At 36.4% G+C, this 20,999-nt stretch overlaps 1 protein-coding gene across 15 annotated transcripts in view; it reads left to right on the top strand.

Moving 5' to 3' along the window:
• The window catches only part of ACAP2 (ArfGAP with coiled-coil, ankyrin repeat and PH domains 2), a 156,146-nt gene that overhangs the window by 36,033 nt on the left and 99,114 nt on the right, over positions 1–20,999 (top strand). For 8 of the 15 annotated variants that reach the window (XM_021070084.2, XM_021070080.2, XM_084990742.1 and 5 more), the window contains exon 2: positions 17,663–17,720. In XM_021070084.2, coding sequence (XP_020925743.1) covers positions 17,663–17,720 — 58 coding nt within the window. Of the gene's footprint in view, positions 1–17,662; positions 17,721–18,228; positions 18,265–18,434; positions 18,479–18,832; positions 19,065–20,999 lie in introns of those variants that run through there. The other 7 variants (XM_084990744.1, XM_084990740.1, XM_084990743.1 and 4 more) reach the window with 3 other exon arrangements.

The following is a 20,999-nucleotide window of genomic DNA, read 5'->3' as shown; positions in this document are numbered from 1 at the left end:
TATAGCTGCTGGCCTACACCACAGCCACAGCAATGCCAGAACCTTCACCCACTGAGCGAGGCCAGCGATCAAACCTGTGTTCTCATGGATACTAGTCAGATTCGTTTCTGCTGAGCCACGATGGGGACTCTTAGTTTATTTATTTGCACAGTTTTCATGGTGTTTTGAAATCCATTGTAAGAAAATACTTAATTGTACTTATCCCGTTTTCTGTGGATAGACATTTGTTACCTATCTTTCTCAGTGCTATGTTCATAATTAGTGTTACTGTGGAGTTCCTGTGCATGTCTCTGCACATGTGAGAGCTGGGGGTGAAACTACCAGGTGGAATTTTACCTGATGTTGACAGATTGCTTTATAGAGGGGTTTTATCAGTATATACTCCTTCTAGTTATGCATGAGCCTGTCTGTTTCATATCCTCTCCTATTGTTAGGTATTGTCAGACTTTAACATTTTTGCCAGTCTGATGGTTGTGAAATAGTATCTCATGATTTTAAATTTGTTTCTTAACTGCCTGTGAGGTGGAGCATCTCTTTTGTGTCAGTTGTCCACTCATGATTTCTGTTTGTGTTTTGCCCTACTGTTTGACCTTTTCTTTCTGATTTGTGGAATTTTTGAACAGATGTACTAATCTGTTATCAGTGAAAATCTCTCCTTCCAATCTGTGGATTTTCACTTTTTAATTTTTTAAAACTCTAAAACTTTATCTTCTGTGACTTGAGACTTTTAAAAATTTACTGCTTCATTTACCGCTTATTTCGAATGTATATATCTATATTATTTTTTAAAGAAAGTTACTTTTATATTTTATACATAGAAAATTTATCAAATCCATGGTATTGAATGGTCGTATATTCGAAAATATTTTAAAGTTATAAATGCTGGAGTTTCTGTTGTGGCGAAGCAGAAACGAATCCGACTAGGAACCATGAGGTTGTGGCTTCAATCCCTGGCCTTGCTCAGTGGATTAAGGATCCGGCATTGCTGTCAGCTTTGGTGTAGGCTGGCAGTTGTAGCTCAGATTCGACCCCCTAGACTGGGAACCCCCATATGCCATGGGTGCGGCCCTAAAAAGCAAAACCAAAACAAAATAAGAGTTATAAATGCTGATGATACAGACATCAGCAAATGCATTTTTAAATAAACTTTATTTTTTAGACTAGTTTTGGGTTCACAGCAAACTTGAGCAGAAAGTACAGAGAGCTCCCATAACCCCCTGCCTCCATATACCTCCCCCACTGTTGACATCAGGCACCAGAGAGGTACCTCTGTCACAATCAAAAAACCTACACTGATACATCATTATTGCCCAAACCTGTAGATTACATTAGGGTTCACTCTCAGTGTTGTTCGCTCCGTGGGTTTTGACAAATGCACCCACCATGATAGTGATATACAGAATAGTTTTGCTGCCCTGAATATTCTCTCTGCTCTGCTGATTCATCCCTCCCTCCCCCTTAATCCCTGTCAACCACTAATCTTTTTAATGTCTCCATAGTTTTGTCTTTTCCAGAATGTCATATTGTTGAAATCATACAGTATGTAACCTTTTCACAGTGACTTCTTTCACTTAGTAATATGCACTTAAGTTTCATGTCTTTTCCTGGTTTGGTATCTCATTCCTTTTTAGCACTGAATAATGTTCCATCATTTGGATATACTGCAGTTTATTTTTCCATTCACCTACTGAAGGACATCTTCGTTGCTTCCAGGTTTTGGCAGTTATGAATAAAGCTGCTGTATACATCAGTGTGCAGGTTTTTGTGTGGACTTAAGGTTTCTGCTCATTTGGGTAAATACCAAGGAGCACAGTTGCTGGATTGTATGCTGTGTATTCTAAGAGTATGCTTAGTTTTATGAAAACAAACTCCTGAACTGGCTCCTAAAGTGGCTTTGCCAATTGCATTCCTGAGAATAGTGATTGATAGTTCCTGTGCTGTACCTTTCACCGGATTTGGTGTTGTTAGTATTCTGGAGTTTGGCCATTGTAATAGGTGTGTAGTTGTATCTTGCTGTTGTTTTTTAAAAATTAAGTAATTAATTGAGGTATAATCGATTTACACTATTATATAAGTATCAAGTGTACAACACAGTGACTCATGATTTTTAAAGATTGTATTCTATTTATAGTTACTTCAAATATTGGCTGTATTCCTTGTGCTATACAGTATATCCTTGTAGCTTATTTATTTTATATATAGTAGTTTGTATCTCTTAATCTCTTACCCTGATCTTGTTCTCCTCTCCCCATTATTGTTTTAATTTGCATTTCTCTCATCACATACGATATGGCGCATCTTTTCAAATGTTTATTTGTCACCCGTATATCTTATTTAGTGGGATGTCCAGATCTTAGGCTCTTTTTTTTTGCTGCATACACACCCACAGTACATGGAAGTTCCTGGGCCAAGGATTGAACCCATGCCTCAGCAGCAACCTGAGCCACTGTAATGATAAATGCTGGATCCTTAACCCACTGTGCCACAAGGGAACCCCCTTTAAGGCCCATTTTTTTTTTTTTTTTTTTTTTTTGTCTTTTTGAGGGTGGCACCTGCGGCATACGGAGGTTCCTAGGCTAGGGGTTTAATCAGAGCTGTAGCTGCTGGCCTGCACCACAGCCATAGCAACACCAGATCTGAGCTGCACCTGCGACCACAGCTCACAGCAACATCGGCTCCTTAATCCACTGAGTAAGGCCAGGGATCGAAGCCGCGACCTCATGTTTCCTTGTCGGATTCTTTTCCGCTGAGCCACGATGGGAACTCCTAAGGCCCATTTTTTAAATTGGGCTGTTTGTTTGCTCATTGTTGAGTTTTAAGAGTTCTTTGTATATTTTGAATAACAGTCTTTTACCAGTTGTATATTTTGCACATATTTTCTCTCAGCTTATGGTTTGTCTTTTTATTCTTTTAAGCGGTATTTACTTTTTTTTTGAAATACATGAACCCAATATTTTTTATTGATTGGGGGGTTAAAATATAGAACGATGATAATATTCTCTGGGTTTTCTTTTATACAGTATAGTTGATTTACAGTGTTGTGTCAGTTTCTGCTGTGTAGCATAGTGACCTAGTCATACGTATATATTCATTCTTTTTCTCATACTATCTTCCATCATATTCTACCCCAAGAGACTGGATATAGTTCCTTGTGCTGTACAGTAAGACCTCATTGCTTATGTATTCTAAATGTAATATTTTGCATCTACCAACCCCAAACTCTCCACCCCCCCCCCCCCCCCACCGTATGATCCAGCAGTCTCACTCCTGGCTATATATCTGGACCAAACTTTCATTCGAAAAGATACATGCATCTTTGTGTTCATTGCAGCACTGTTCACAATAGCCAAGACATGGAAACAACTTAAATGTCCACTGACAGATAAATGGATTAAGAAGATGTGTTACATATGTGTAATGGAATACTGCTCAGCCATAAAAAGAATAATGCCATTTGCAGCAACATGAATGCAGCTAGAGATTCTCATATTAAGTGAAGTAAGTCAGAAAGAGAAAGACAGATATCTAAGTTATCACTTACATGTGTAATCTAAAATATGGCACAAATGAACCTCTTTACAAAACAGAAACAGATCCTGGGCATGGAAAGCCATATTTACTTTTACTTAGACATCAGGCATTCTTGTTTGTGGACTATACTTTCTAATTAATTGATTTGTGTCCTAAGATAGTAAATCAAGTGGTGGTGTTACCCACCAAATAAGGTAAAATCAGTAAAATTTTAAATCAATAAATAGTTCCAATCAGTAAATTTTTTTTTTTTTTTTTTTTTTTTTTTCCTTTTCTAGGGCCACTCCTGCGGCATATGGAGGTTCCCAGGCTAGGGGTCTAATCAGAGCTGTTGCTGCTGGCCTACACCACAGCAGCAGCAATGCAGGATCCGTAATGCACTGAGCAAGGCCAGGGATTGAACCCTCATCCTCATGGTTCCTAGTCAGATTCGTTAACCACTGAGGCATGACGGGAACTCCAATCAATAAAATTTTAAGTTGATTAATACTTCACTAGAAATTTAAATCAATAAATAGTTATGAAAAGAACAAAGTTTTAGTGCTTTAAGGTCTAAGTTTATGCAGAACTCCCCTCTATGGAATATAATAAAACATTTATTCAGCTATTTTCTTCACTATTTATATGGTTGAAGCAATTTCTTTCCATTCTTCAGTATATTTCAGCCATGAATATTTTTTTCTTAAATATTTAAATTTGAAACCCCCTTCCACCACTGTATTTTTTATCCTGTTTTTTCAAAAAAGTGCTTATACTACCTGTTATTTGTATATATTTGTTTATATTTAACAAATATTGTTTGTTGTCTTACCCTCACTTAGATTTCTTTATTGTCTTAAGCCCACTAGATTCCATGAGAGTTGAGATTTATTTTGTTTATTACTGTATCCTAAGTCCTATATATAGTTTCTGATAGCCAGTAAATGCTAAGGAAATATTTTTTGAATGAATAAAAAAATCTTATATTTTAATATGCAAAGCTTTGATATTGTCCAGTGGCATGGCTGTAAATACTATGTGCCATGATTCTAAATTTGTACCCTTAGCTCAGAATTCTAAAATCCAAACTTTCATATTTATTCACTTATTTGATATCACTACTTTGTACATCTAATCAGTATTTCCGAGTCAGGTCCAAAACAGCTCCAGATCTTTTCTCCCCATACCTGCTCTGCTCATAGTCTTCTCCATCTCAGTTGGTTGCAACTCTGACCTTTTGGCTGCTCCAGCCAAAAACTTTTGATCCATCTTTGATTACACATCTGCCTGCTCACTGGTGTACCTGTGCATGCATGCACTCACACTCTACGTCCAGTCTGTGAAGGAGTCCTCTTTAGTTTAAGCCACCTTCCAAATCCTGTATTATTGTACATTCTAGAGAATTTTACTATTAAAAAAAAAATCCCGTTTCTCTCAACTTGAAATTATAGGACTTGCAATGGTTCAATAAAGGTAGTATAGGCTCTTCATTATGTGCGGAAATAACTGACTTTTTTGTTGTTTCATTGTAAATCTATTTTTGAGGTATGTGTGGTTATATTTGTACTTTTTTCTTTTATTTTTCTTTAAAGACTTTTTTTTTTTTTTTTTGGTCTTTTTAGGGCTGCACCTGCAGTATATGGAAGTTCCCAGGGTAGGGATTGAATTGGGGCTGTAGCTGCTGGCCTATATCACAGCTCCAGGTAACACTGGATCCTTAACCCACTGAGCGAGGGCCAGGGATCGAACCCACATCCTCATGGATCCTAGTCGGGTTCATTACTACTGACCCACGACAAGAACTCCTATTTTCTCTAAAGACCTTTAAAGTTACACTTATATGAGGCTGGAAGAGTAATGGCAGATTGGAATCATTGAAGCCTGTAATTTGTAATTGTAGTTGTAAAGGGAATCGGAAGGTTACGCATAAATACATGTGTACTGAGATACAGGTTAAATCATCATAAGTGGCCCTGGGCCCTAGATTACATAATTGTTTTAAAAGCTGCATCTTTCCATATGTCCAGTAAACAGATGTTTTACTTGCTAACAACTGAACTAGGGATATATAGCTAAAGGAACCATAGACTCTGCTCAAGGCATCTCTCTTGAGGCATCTAGACCAATAGATGAATTATCATCTAGCGTGCCAGTGCACTATTTGAAATGAGCATAGGGTGCTTTGTGGAGGAGGTGGTGGTATCGAGGTGCTTATTTCACTGGGGAGTAGAAGGGGTCAGTGTCACAGGTTTCCTGTCCAAAGATGGTTTTGGTGTGAACATTGTAGAACTCTGAGCCTGTTTATTAGGCTCTTGAATTTATATTTTTCTGCATCCTGTTTATAGATCTTGTAAAATTGCATGGATTTAATGGAGATAAAATACTCTGTGAAGTGCTTTTCTAAACACAGCTGCTCTACTTTGATTAAACAGTTTTGACATTCAGAAGTTTGCTAAGATTTCTTCCTTTTCAATTCTGTGATTCTGGGGTTGTTGCTTATTTCCTCTTAATATTTTTTCTTTTTTTAAATTTAATGTACATTATATTGGTTCAAAGGGTGTGTAGGAGACAGTTTACAAATAATCTTGAAGCAATTCTGTACAATATTCTGTGTTGGCAATTCCATACAGCCACGGCCTTCTCTAAGAGGTCCTTTTTAAAAAATTTATTATTATTATTATTATTTTTTGTCTTTTTGCCATTTCTTGGGCTGCTCCCATGGCATATGGAGGTTCCCAGGCTAGGGGTCGAATCAGAGCTGTAGCCGCCAGCCTATGCCAGAGCCACAGCAACGCGGGATCCGAGCCACGTATGCAACCTACACCACAGCTCATGGCAATGCTGGCCGGTTTCTTAACCCACTGAGCGAGGCCAAGGATTGAACCTGCAACCTCATGGTTCCTAGTCAGATTCATTAACCACGGTGCCACGACAGGAACCCTGAGAAGTCCTTTTTCACTGATCTTTTTTGTTATTTTTATAATTTTATATTAATTGTAGAATTAATTGTATTAGTAAATTAATGTATAGTTGATTTACAGTGTTGTGTCAGTTTCTGCTCTGTAGAAAAGTGACCCAGTTATACATACATATACACTCTCTCATATTGTCGTCCATCATATTTTAATCATGAGAGATTGGATATAATTCTCTGTGCTATAGAGTAGGACCTCATTGCTTATCCATTCTAAATGTAATATTTTGCATCTGCTAAGAGTGTTTTTTCTGTTTACTATTTCATATTACTGTTTGATAGTCTTCTCTTAACGTAACAAATGCTGTATCATGCACAGAGTTTCCACCCAAATTGTAAAACACAGAGAAGATGTAAGGCAAAATTGTTTTTATTGTGTATTAAAGTGGATTTTTTTTTGTTAATGGAGGAGACTGGGAAATTTATAGATGTGATTTGTCTCGTAGCCTATAATATGTCACAGAGGGAACCTTGAAAGGCCCAGTAGGTAGTTACCTTACTTACCTGCTCTGATTTGCAGGATGTCTTGTATCTTAAGTACCATTTCTAGTTCTTAAAAAGGGTGAAGGGGGGACAGTCATAAACAAAAGAATATGGAAGGTCTCTGATCATAAGAGTTGACAATTTTATCTGAGCCTGGCCCTAGATGTCTCTACCATTTTGCTGCTTTCTCTCGTTGTGAGTCTGCTGATAGTCCCATCTTACTTGAAGTCCTTAGTCATCTTGACAGTATTATCAGTCACAGTGTTCTTTTCTCACAGAAATCTCCTCCCCCCCCACCTCCCCGTTATGAACCTTGAAGTTTACAGAGCTTTGTCTCCTTAAAGTTATCACTTGTGGCACTCCACTAATGTAATAAGTGTTGCGGTTTAACTGCTTTGGTTGAACATTTGATTTTAATCCTTTAAACAGTAATGGTCACTACCTTATTTTCCTATACGTCAGCACCTACTACAGTAATAAGAACTCTTGGGACTGGATTGACTTTATAAAAAGTCAACTTAATTTTTTTTTTTTTTTTTTTTGGAAGTACACCTGCCTGAGTTTGTTGTGATTTCAAGACAGAAATACTCTTCAGCTTTTTTTTTTTTTTCTTTTTTTCTGGGCCAAGCTGAAGGCAATATTCTTTGTTTGTAGTTGTTTTTTTCCTTAATCTTTTTTTCTCATGAAAGTGACCTTACCCTTCTTTAGAAGACTAGTGCTTTCATTCTAGCTTTACATCCTCTACTGTGAAAATTGAAAGGGACTGTTAACCAGTCATATGTTATTTACTGATCCTAACGTAATAGATGGACCATCTCTTCTTCTACCACCTTCTTTTATGGCACACTAGAATGGTGTTAACTCCTGCTGTAATTATAGTGCCATTTCACCTGTGCTAACTCCTTGGACAAGAAATTCAACCTGTTGGAGGAGGGTGAAATGGAAATAGAGCATTCTGAACTAGTACTGTTTTTTGTGTGTGTGATAAAAAATATCATTTCTTATCTGATCAAAATAAAGCATTATCAGTATTTCCTGAGAAAAGTTTCCTGGAAATAGTGAGTATTTGCCATTGCATATGATAAAAATACAAGGTTGTGTATAGTTCCTCTCTGCTCTGCAGAGCAAATTCTGGAAGTGATTATTGAAATCATACTCCTGTTAAAGAAAGAATCTGGAGCCCTAGGAACAGAAGATCCTTGTACTTTTCCTCCTTCTCCTACCCCCTGTTCTCTGTGTAGGATGATCTGGATAATATTTTACGAGTGTTACCTTTTTCTTTTTTTTATGATGGGCTTTGACTCATAAAGTTATTGACATTATTGACATCTGAGTAATGACTTGAGAGTGTTGTATTCATTCACTTGGACCTGGTGCCTTACATCTAGACCTTGGACTGTGGTTTGGTTGCCTTTTCAATTACTCTCTTCTCTGGCCTCAATGGTTTTACCTTTGCTGCTGTTATCAACAGGGGAGAACTTGAGAGGAGAGGAAGTACATGTCCCTTTAACTACCCTCTGAGAATGGCAGAATAATGTTTACAATCTTTAAAAATGAAATATAATGAAGCTCACCCGGAAGACACATGTTTGAACAGAAGATACAGTTTTTACCCTAAAATGTTAAGCTGAAAAAAAGAAACTTTAAAAAAATCCTACTATTTTCACCTTTATTTATTATCTTGTCTTTTAAGAAGTATGTAGAGGAGGCTTTTGAAAGGGATGAGTGAAACTTAATACTATAAATTTTGTTGAGGTTTTAATGGCTTACTTATATGTTTTTCCTTTTTATCTGACTCTGTTGAAAGCATGAGTGAGGGCCTAGAGGAAATCCTGCTTGGGAGAAGATAATCAAATCCAGGTTCTAGCTTTCCTTTGAATGTTTATTCCAGAATAAAAGAATGTGAAGATGTGGAAGTGGTATTAAAAATGATCCAGACTATCCTTCACTTTTTATGGGATGAGAGAACTGAGGTCTAGAGAGATTCAGTGATCTTTCAGGGACTTATTTGGTAGAATTAGACTAAAATTTGGCTTCCATGTCTTTTCTATTACAGACTTGAATTTGCCATGGATCTTGCCAGGTTAGCTTAAGTTGACAAATCTGAGTGAATAGGAGCAGTTACAATATTTTCTATGTAATATTTGGAGAATGTCCTTTTTTTTTTTTTTTTTTTTTTGGTCTTTTTGGGGCTGTACTCACGGCATATGGAGGTTCCCAGGCTAGGGGTCTAATCAGAGCTGTAGTAGCTGGCCTAAGCCAGAGCCACAGCAACACAAGATCTGAGCCACATCTGGGACCTACACCACAGCTCATGGCAATGCTCTGGATCCTTGACTCGCTGAGTGAGGCCAGGGATCGAACCTGCAGCCTCATGGTTCCTAGTCAGATTCATTTCTGCTGTGCCACGATGGGAACTCCTAAAAAATGTCCTTTTAATTTCACTGAAACTTCTCAAAAATAAAGACAGTTTTTTTTTGTTTGTTTGTTTGTTTGTTTTTTAAATAAAGGTGGCTTATTGGAGTTCTCTTGTGAAGCATTAGGTTAAGGATCTAGCGTTGTCACTGCAACAGCTTGGATTTAGTCCCTGGCCTGGAAACTTCTACATGCTATGGGCACAGCCAAAAAAAAAAAGTGGCTTATTGTTATTGTGAAATAAATGCATATTCAGGGTCTTAACTCCACCTGGTACTGATTGCAGTGTTGATTTTCTTCTGTTTGTGAGCGCTTAGAGGAGTCAGATAGAACTGACCTTGATAACCTTGGAAGAGATTTTCGGATAATATTTTATCATATTATAAAGAGCAGTGGCCTAGATTGAAGTTATGGAGAAGTTAGGAGAAGATGACATTGTGTGTTAACATATGATTTTTGTAAAAGGGCAAAAGTATTGAAGTAGTTTCTCTTAAAGCAATTTGGACTTGCTGTTTTATTTGCTGATCATAGGCCTACTGTAATTTTTTTGTTCCTTTTTAAAAACCACTTCAAATTCTTGTTGGAACTATGTGGTAGCTTAATCTTTTTTTTTTTTTTTTTTGTCTTTTGTCTTTTGTCTTTTTAGGACCAGACCTGCAGCATATGGAGGTTCCCAGGCTAGGGGTCTAATCGGAGCTGTTGCCACCAGCCTATACCACAGTCACAGCAACGTGGGATCCAAGCCGCGTCTGCAGCCTACACCACAGCTCATGGCAACGCCGGATCCTTAACATGCTGAGCAAGGCCAGGGATTGAACCCACAACCTCCTGGTTCCTAGTTGGATTTGTTTCCACTGCTCCATGACGGAAACTCTGTGATAGCTTACTCTTAATACTGCTTTCTTTCCCTTTGGCCCCATAAAATGAAAATGAAAAGAGATTGTGTTTTCTTTAACAATATAGATAATTATAGCTGATATTCACGGGTTACTTACTGAGTGTCAGGCACTGTGCTAAGGTTTTTTAATATATAAAATGTAATTCTCATACATCTCTATGGGAGATATGGTTTTTATTGTCTGCATTTTATAGGTGAAATTGAAACACAAAAAACCTGTTCACTGTTACATAACTAGTAAATAGTAAAATATGGATTCAAACAAGGCAGTCTTTTAAAACTCCATTCCATTGCCTCTCAACATAAAAAAGTGTTACAGATACCCAATTATAAAGGACTCAGAACTTACTGAACAAGATAAGGGGAGGCCATTCATATTACAAAATGATCTAATTAGGGATTTCTCTTAAAAAGTAAGTTTCCAGGGTGTGCAATCTCTGTGTTCTCTGCTCAAAAACCCAGAAGGAGCCTTCTCATAATATGGGGAGTTTTGGTCATCTAGTTTTCCCACCTTTTGAGTTATAGAGCTGTTCTTGGGTCAGTGAGCTACCTGTGATCCTGCTGTTTTCCTTTCTTTGCAAAGATTAACCCAGCATTGCCCAGAATAGATAAAGCCATTGAACTGAGAGAGTTGGTTGGGGGTGGTAGGTCATAGAGATGTATGGGCAACTACTCTGAGTATCTAACTGGTTATTCAATTTATATGCAACTTTTAAGAATATATCTCTTATATAAAACAAAGACATAGATGTTAGTTTCAAAATGCATACATTATAGTTTGAGTATTTGATCTCTTTTATAATTCTTTAGGAGGTGGTTATGGCTCAAATCCGTCTTTAATTATTTGAGGGTATTTATGTACTTAATAAATGAGCTTGAATATGCTGTTAGTTGCATTTTAGATTGCAGCATCATGTGACCTAGTCTTAGATTATCAACTCTATTTTAAGAATATTGCCAGAATTGAGGTGGAAGCTTTTTTTTTTTGGTTCTCAAATGGGTGGGTAGAATAATTCTTTATCATATTTCCTGTTTTTTTCAAATAATTTTCTTTTATAAATGCTCATGCTGCACATACTATTTAGTTATTTTTATGGATAATCTTGTAAAATACAGTGGCTTAAAAAATTTATTTTCTACACCAGGGATATGCAATTATCTGGGTGGGGAAGAGTTCTATTTTTGTGCTTTTCATAGAGATTTACTTATTTCAGAGCCCAAAGTAACCACCATGTGATTAGAAATGTCTCAGTGTTAATACTTGTGCTACATTTTTTCCTATTCTAGTTTCATGTTTTTATTTTTAGTTAACTATTTTGTGAGTTGATCGTTAAAACTGATGCATGAATAGATGAAAGAATGAAGTTGTTACTATTAAAAATGAAGTTACTCTTTCCCTGAAATCTGGGCCTATTAGGGTACAGCCAACTAGAGCTGAGTCCTAAAAATTATTTTCTTGTATATAGTTCATATATATGAAAAAGCATTTTCATCCATGTTCTTGTATTTGATATTCATAGTAAGGAGTCAGTAAACGTTTCCATAAAGGACCAAATCATAGTAAATATTTTAAGCTGTGTGAGCCGTATGGTCTCTCTTTCAGCCACTCAACTCTTCCATTAGAGCGTGACAGCTTATATAGACAGTATGTAAATGGATGAGCTTGACTGTGTTTCCATAAAACTTTATTTATAGACATTGGAATTTGAATTTAATATGATTTTCATGTGTCATTAAATATTCTTCTTTTGATTTTTTCTAACCATTTAAAAATGCAAAAACAATATTTAGTTCATGGACTGTGTGAGAATAGGTTTTGGGCCAGACTTGACTGAGAGGCTGTCATTTGCTGACCCCTGCTCATAATCCTTTGAGACTTTGCTGACTGCCTTCTGTTTTTTTCCCCCTTTATTTTAACATTTTATGTTTTTCTCATTTTGCTACTTAATCGTAAGTTTTCTTTCATTGTTAATGTATGTTTAATGTTTTAATTTTAATAATCTTAAAAAAATCCAGTCATTATTATTACATTTTAAGCTATGGAGGGTAGGATCTGTAATACTGTCTTCTTTAATGCCTTGTACATTTATAAAAATCATATGCTCAATAAATATTTGAGAGAGTTAGAAAGGAGTAATATTATCTTTCAGTAGTTGGATTGTTGTGTAGATTGCTTACTGACTCATTTATGAATTAAACGTGTTCCAGGATGGTTCTCTTGCATTAATGAGTGGAAGTAATAGGCAAAACTCATCTCAGAAAGCAGGGAAGAGAAAGGAAAGAATAAAGCTCTTATTGATTGTATTCTTTGTGTTGTAGTATGTATATATTATGGTCAGTGATATGGAGAATCCCTTATTTAACCTTTACAACTCTTTAAAATAGGTATTTCTTTACTCACTTTACTGGTGAGAAAAACTTAGGTAAAATACTTTAGAGTTAGGTAAGTGAGTGGTGGAGCAGAATTTGAACTGAGGCCGTGATCTTTTCCATATACTTTTCTTTATGTACTAAGGAATATTCAGCAATTAATCAGGCTGCTGTAAACACTAGCTACTTACTTACCGCTACAGGTATTCACACACATCTTAGATGACTAAGAACAGAGATTTTTTTTTTCTTTTAAGAAGGTGAAATGTTGAAGAACCTACATCATAAAATTTCAGATTCTTTGAATGTGTGATTACAAAGGGCTTTATTTTAAAATGACAGGCAAATACACATTTTCCTGCTTATTTCTCTTACATCTATTTAAAGATAGGTGTTTAAAAGCATTTGTTTCACAAATTAGTAGAGTTGCACAATGAAATAAGATTGAGTAATGTACATGCAGTTTCTATCAAACTGTATGCTTAGTAGAAACCAATGATTAAATCAGATCTTAAGCTGGTCTTCAACTAATTTTCTAAGTTGAAGATTGAGTCAAGCTAAATTAAATGAAAATGAAAGTATAACTGAAGAAAGATTTTGGCAGGGTCAGTCATTGTGGAGTTTCTTTTTTTTTTTTTCTTCTTTTGTCTTTTGTTGTTGTTGCTATTTCTTGGGGTGCTCCCTCGGCATATGGAGGTTCCCAGGCTAGGGGTGGAATCGGAGCTGTAGCGACCGGCCTACGCCAGAGCCACAGCAACGCGGGATCCCAGCCGCGTCTGCAACCTACACCACAGCTCACGGCAACGCCGGATCGTTAACCCACTGAGCAAGGGCAGGGACCGAACCCGCAACCTCATGGTTCCTAATCGGTTTCGTTAACCACTGCGCCACGACGGGAACTCCTATTGTGGAGTTTCTTTCTTGACTCAGCAAACATTTTAAGTATCTGTACTGCTATTGGAAGCTCAAAGTAGTGAGAGAAGAGAATAGTGATAAGATGTGCATGAGATGCTGTACACAGTCCACCTTAGTGGGTAGGGGAAAAGGTTCCAAGAAGATCTATCTCCTGGGAAGGTGATAGCTGAACTTACTACTATTCCTTCTTTATTAGCTTTAAAGATTATTTAAAAACACATAGTCATTGAAAATATTAAAACAATTCAGGAGTTCCCGTTGTGGTGCAGCAGAAACAAATCTGACTAGTCTCTGTTTGATACAGGTCTGATCCCTGGCCTCACTCAGTGGTTCAGGGATCCTGGTTGCCGTGAGCTGTGGTGTAGGTTACAGACGCGACTTGGATTTGTTGTTGCTGTGGCTGCAGCTACAGCTCTGCTCTGATTCGACCCCAGCCAGGGAACTTCCATATGCTTTGGGTGCAGCCCTAAAAAGCAAAAAAAAAAAAAAAAAAAAAAAAAAAAAAAAAAAAAATCCAGAAGTATAAGATAAAAAAGTATAAATCCTTATTTTCACTTTCTTCTCTCCAATACCCATTCTTCAGATATAAAATTGGCAGGTTGGTAAATATGCTTCCAGATTTTTTCTTAAAAATATTTTTTTAAATTACAGTTGATTTACAGTGTTCTGTCAAATTCTGCTGTATAGCAAAGTAACCCAGTTATACATATATATACATTATTTTTTTCATGTTATCCTCCATCATGTTCCACCACAAGTGGTCAGATACAGTTCTTTGAGATATACAGCAGAAGCTCATTGCTCATCCATTCCAAATGCAATAGCTTGCATCTACTAACACCAAACTCCCAGTCCCTCCCAGTCCCTCCCCCTCCCTCTTGGCAACCACAGGTCTGTTCTCCATGTCCATGAGTTTGTTTCTTTTCTGTTGATAGGTTCATTTGTGCCATATATTAGATTCCAGATACAAGTATATCATACGATATTTGTTTTTCTCTTTCTAACTTACTTCACTTAGTATGAGTCTCTAGTTCCATCCATTTTACTGCACATGGCATTATTTTGTTCTTTTTTTTTTGTGGTGAAGTAGTATTCCATTGTGTGCATGCACATCTTCTTAATCCATTCATCTCTCCATGGATATTTAAGTTGTTTCCATGTCTTGACTATTATGAATAGTGCTGCATTGAACATAGGGGTGCATATATATATCTTTTTCAGTGAATGTTTCGTATGGATATATGCAAGGTTTTTTTCCTTAATGCATGTACCAAAAGGCTTCCTCCCCCCAAAATTTTGGCTCACACTCTATATAATTTCATAACTTTCTTTTCCCTCTATGGGATAGTCTATAATGGATATGTTTCCATCTCGGTATATATAGATCAATCTCATTTTAAAATCTGCTGTCTCACATAATGGGATAATTTATTTACATTACTTTCTATTTTTGGATATGTAGGTTTCCAACCTATTTTCAAACAATGAAAATCATTGTACGAATATGTTTTCTTTTGTGAATTAAGTTTTAAGTAATGAGTAGCATATAGGCAGTTGAAGAGAGTGAGGATTAATGTGAAGGGGAAATATTTTCTAGGTTAAGGGAACAATGTATAATTTGAAAAACACTGCTGAAGAAAATGACAAATTTTAGTTAGGGGAGAAACTTTTCTGTTTCTATGAAGTGTAATACCTCATATTTTCTTGAACCGTATACTAGAATATGTCATTTTGTGAAATAGGCATCTCGTTACTGAATAATTTATAATTCATAATTTTCTTACTTTGAAGATTAAAAACCATTTTTTCAATAACTGTTACCAGGTAGAGAAGTAGAACCACAAGCAGATAAAAATGATTGAGAGGTAACATGGACGTTAAGTGGGTAGTTTTAGGAATAGAGCTTATATCTCAGCTGTTTTCCTCTTCTTAACTCTAATTGGGAATTTCTTCAGAGTTCAACATAGCTTTTTGGATGACTAGTCACCCACTATTATGCAACTGAACAAATTTAGCTTGATTCAAAAAATATGTATTACAGAGTTGCTAGCTTATCAAGTAGTTATCTGAAAATGGAATAGAGAGATGGCTTAAAGTAGGTGAATGGCATTTTTCACTCATAAGTATAAAAACATATTATCTTTAAAGTTTTAGTTGCTACTGTTTTTGTTCCAAATTTTCAGTTTTGGAATGTTGCATTACAGGGGGTCATATCAAGTACAATTTAGTGTTAGAATTTTATTATTCCCTTGACAAGGAAGAGCGTCTGCCAATTTAAAAAATACATGGGAGGAGTTCCCATCGTGGCTCAGCAGAAACGAATCTGACTAGCAACCATGAGGGCACAGCTTCAATCCCTGGCCTTGCTCAGCTGGTAAAGGATCCAGTGTTGCTGTGAGCTGTGGTGTAGGTTGCAGATGTGGCTCGGATCTGGTGTTGCTGTGGCCGTGGTGTAGGCTGGCAGCTACAGCTCTGATTTGACCCCAATCTGGGAACCTCCGTATGTGCTGTGGATGCAGCCCTAAAAAGCAAAACCAACCAGCCAACCAACCAAACAAAAATACATTGGAGGAGTTCCCGTTGTGGCTCAGGGAAAACGAACCTGACTGGTATCCATGAGGATTCAGGTTCCATCCCTGACCTTGCTCAGTGGGTTAAGGATCCAGTGTTGCTGTGTGGTCTGATTAGACCCTTAGCCTGGGAACTTCCATATGCCATAGGAGTGGCCTGTGTGTGTGTGTGTGTGTGTGTGTGAGAGAGAGAGAGAGAGAGAGAGAGAGAGAGAGAGATATGAGTAAAGTAAGTAATTTTCTTTCTTTTTTTTATTACTCAATGAATTTATTACATTTGTAGTTGTACAATGATCACCACAATCCAATTTTATAGGATTGCCATCCCACAATCCCAACTCATCCCCCCACCCCCTGAACTGTGTCCTTTGGAAACCATAAGTTTTTCAAAGTCTGTGAGTCAGTATCTGTTCTGCAAAGAAGTTCATTCTGTCCTTTTTTCAGATTGTGCATGTCAGTGAAAGCATTTGATGTTGGAGTCTCATTGTCTGACTGACTTCACTTAGCATGATAATTTCTAGGTCCATCCATGCTGCTAAAATTGCTGGTATTTCATTCCTTTTAATGGCTGAGTAATATTCCTTTGTGTGTATGTATCACATCTTCTTGATCCACTCCTCTGTCGATGGGCAGTTAGGTTGTTTCCATGTCTTGGCTATTGCAAACAGTGCTGCAATGAACATCGGAGTACATGTGTCTTTTTGAGTCATGGTTTTCTCTGGATAGATGCCCAGGAGTGGGATTTCTTGGTCAAATGGTAGTTCTAAGTTTAGTTTTCTGAGGAATCTCCATACTGCTTTCCACAGTGGTTGTGCCAATTTACAATCCGACCAACAGTGTACTAGTGTTCCTTTTTCTCCACACCCTCTTCAGCACTTATTGTTTGTAGATTTATGGATGATGGCCATTCTGGTTGGTGTTAGGTGGTACCTCATGGTGGTTTTGATTTGCATTTCTCTAATAATGAGTGATGTTGAACATCTTTTCATGTGTTTTTTGGCCATCTGTATGTCTTCTTTGGAGAACTGTCTGTTTAGATCTTCTGCTCATTTTTTGAGTGGTCTTTAAAACAAACAAACAAAACATTTGAAACAAAATGGTGTGTTAAAGAAGGGCAGTAACATCTTTCTGAACTATTTCTAAAAGTAGAAGCCTTTCTTTTTGGTTGCCAGGGATTCTTTGCTGTTTAGTTACCTTTGCTTTATTCTTTGTAAGGCTCAACTTTTTAAAATTTCGTACTCGTTTTAAAAAACATATGCTAGTTTTAATTACTATTATTAGTTTGAATAATGTGAATGCTTTGATTAAATTAGCCTAATTTAGTGTCCTCTCATTACTTTAAACAACAATTGTATTATCTGTTGTATTACATGATTATGAAGAATTCATACCTCATCTTAAGGTAGTTAGTACTCTGTGTGAAGTGTAATTGTTAAGCATTCATATCTGTATTTTTCATTTGGAGTTATTTTTCGTGAATAAAGTATACATTTCAACACAAAATAATTTTATGTTTCATTTTTCTAGGGCTGCTTTGGAAGAAGTAGAAGGAGATGTGGCCGAATTGGAACTGAAACTGGATAAGGTAAATTTTACCTTAACTTTTTAAAACATTAGTTCTTGTTTTCCATAATGTGTGCCTATGATACCAGATAGTTCATGTGAGTTCTTTTATCTCCATAAGGGTAAGTGCTGATATTATCCTGATTTTATAGATGAGGAAACTGAGTAGTTTGTTGAAAATTTAATCTAAGTGCCAGAGCAAGAATTTGAACCATGTCTTACTAGACATTTTTTGTATTGTTGCAAGTTTATTTCCTTCCCCATCAAAAAGATTGCAGTCTGTCTTTTTTGATGCTTAGTGGATTTCACATATAACCTGGCCACTGTTTTTTATACTTTTGGGTGTGGTCATGTTCAAGTATAAAATTTTAAATAATCTATTTTTTTAAGCTAATGGCAGAAATGCGGTATACAAATTCAGTAATTGATATTAAATGGTCATATTCTATGTAAGGATAAATGTACATTGATTCCTATTTTCTGTACTAATTATTGATAATTTTTTTTTTTTTGCCTCTACCCAAGAAATGTCATCTGCTGTGTAGTGGGGAGAAATATGAGAATGAGTAAGACATTGCTTCTGATCTTAAGTGAAATGTCTCTCTTAAAATTTCTGGAGATAAATCAGATGCATATACTTGAGATAACTTTTCTGAAAATAATTTGCTATTTGTGTAATTATTATTGTAAATTAAATTGTTATGTAAAGCAGTACTTCTCAAACTTTACTGTGCAGGAATACATGGGGCTTTTGTGAAAATATAGATCCATCCAGAATCAGTAAGTCTTGATATCTGAGATTCTGTATTTCCAACCAGATTTTAGGTGGTAGCAATGCTATTGTTCCATAGATTGCACTTTGAATAACCAGGATATAAGATATATTAAGTAGACTGATGGTTTTCAAATGTTTTAAATCATGAAATGTATGTATATAATATGAATAGTATAAAAACTAAAGTAGTAGAATTAGTTATATATGTAAAACAAAATAATTTTAGAAAATGTTTAGTAGTAAATTATTTTTTTACAGCACTCTGTAGTTTTCAAAGCACTTTGATATACATAATGTTTTGGGATTTTTACAATATTCTGTGAGATAGGTAAGACAAGTGGATTATTCTCATTTTGTAGATGAGGATACCAAAGCCCAGGAAGTGAAGAGGACTTATTTCAGATCACAGAGTTAGAAAAAGCAGATCCAGGGTTAGAACCCATCCGTTTTATTCTTAGCTCAGTGTCCTTCTTGTGCACCACTGTACTTCTGGATCCATGTTGAGGGAGCCCATGCCACATGGAAATTTTCCGAGCAACACTAGCAAGCTTCCAGTCAAGTGTTCTTTACAAACTAATGTTACAGTTTTTGGTAAGGATTTCATTTTCAAAAACTTTATTTTCTATTTAAAATTATATATGTGAGAGCATTGTTGTTGTTGTTGTTGTTATTTTACCCCAGGTATTACATTTATTTTTAAGGACTCTGTGAAACAAAGTTTTTAAATCCTTAAGGCAGGCGGCAGAAGATGTAGTTCTGATTTTCTGGTAGATTTATGGGAGAATATGTAGAAAGGCAAGGCTTTTTAAAGAATCACAGAGTGGTATAATAACGATATCTATTCTCTTAGGGTAAAACTGCATCTAAATCAAACAAAACACTTTGCATTGGGGACCTCAAAATTTAAAATGTCAAAACAGAATCCACTGGCAGCATTTTTGTTAATGATTTTGCTTTTATGAGCTGCTGAGCAGCTCCCTCATCCCCCTCTCCCCCTTTATAATTTGGTTAGAGTTGGGAGACTGGTAGAATCTTAAAACCAAAAGATTCAAATGTAAAGCAAGTTATCAAAGTATTGATGTTCAGTACTTAGAACTCTGAACCCTTTCTAGAGTCTGTATTACCTGAAGGGCTCCTACTAAGGGCATCAAGGAAACTTTGACGTCTTTTAAAATACCATCTTCTACCCAAATAGATTTCCATAGTTACTTTTCTGTTTCTCTAGTTTAAGATCTTGATCCTTTGCATAATGTACCTTTCCTCAGTTCTTAAGCTGTTATTGATAATTTTTACTTTAGCATTATGAGGAGTTACAATTAGAGAAGAGAGCCTGAGAGGAGCAGGAAATAGTTGTTGAAGGTGGTGGCATTGAAGGGACCAGTGGAGGGGAGGGGTTGCTTAAGACTAATTTAGTGACTTCATAACTTTTTGCAGGGCAAGTTGTACCTGTAATATCATTGCAAATCATGCTAGAAACAGGTTTAACTAGCTTGATGGCTTAGCTTATATTTATTTTGCTTATAATGTATGCCATTAGTAGTTATACTCTTTGTGTGAATAATGCCCCATGAATTGATGGCATTGTTTTACTTGGTCCAATTGTTTATTCATTCTGCCTGGTATTCTGTCATTGGCAGCATCATAGAGCATCATAGTTACCATCTAGATATAGTTTCTGTATCTATTATATCTTCTTACTGAAGTGCTTCCTCCTTGTTTGCTAAGCAGACACCGGCCCCCCCCCCCCCTTTTTTGGTCTCTTTAGGGCCACACTCAAAGCACATGGAAGTTCCCAGTCGGGATCGAATCAGAGCTGCAGCTGCTGGGCTACGCCACAGCCACAGCAACAGCAGCGCTGGATCCAAGCTTCATCTGTGACCTACAACACTGCTTATGGCAACGCAGGATCGTTAACCCACTAAGCGATGCCAGTGGGATCGAACCTGCATCCTCATGGATGCTAGTCAGGTTCTTTACCCCTAAGGCACGATAGGAACTCCAAGCATGTACCCTTTAAATCACAACTCAAATACTATCAAGCTTAGGTTCTTTTTTATGTATTACATAAATTTTTTTTTTTGCATTTTTATGTTTCTTACATTTTAAAATTATATTTCAATTTAAATTATTACAATACTGTTATAATTTTTGGTTTGAAGCATAGTTTAGTAGTTAAAAAGCACAAAGCCTGGAGCAAGTCTGCCCATATTTGAATCAAGCTTTACCACTCACTATGCCTTATGGCCTTGGTCAAGTTCCTAAACCTTCCTATGTCTCAGTTTCTTCATCTTCAAAATGGGCAAAATAAGAGTGTTTATCTCATAGAGTTATTATGTGAATAAAATGTGTTAATACATGTTAAGTACTTTCTACATGGTAAGTTCTAAATGGATGTTGGATGGTGGTATCTTTTCATTAGAGCTCCTTGAAGATAGATTGTTGTTAAAGTGAAAAGATTCTTATTTTACTCTTAGGTAAAAATCTTCCCTCTTTGTAGGCTTATATTATTCAGTTATATCTGTCATC

Source organism: Sus scrofa, chromosome 13 (assembly GCF_054392235.1).
Source record: "Sus scrofa isolate SSC_HxYL_T2T_F1_AM1 chromosome 13, Sscrofa_HxYL_maternal_Yorkshire_Landrace_v2.0, whole genome shotgun sequence".
In the NCBI taxonomy this organism is placed as follows: Eukaryota; Metazoa; Chordata; class Mammalia; order Artiodactyla; family Suidae; genus Sus; species Sus scrofa.
Note: the sequence above shows the minus strand (reverse complement) of the source record. Positions and strands in the feature narration are given on the sequence as shown.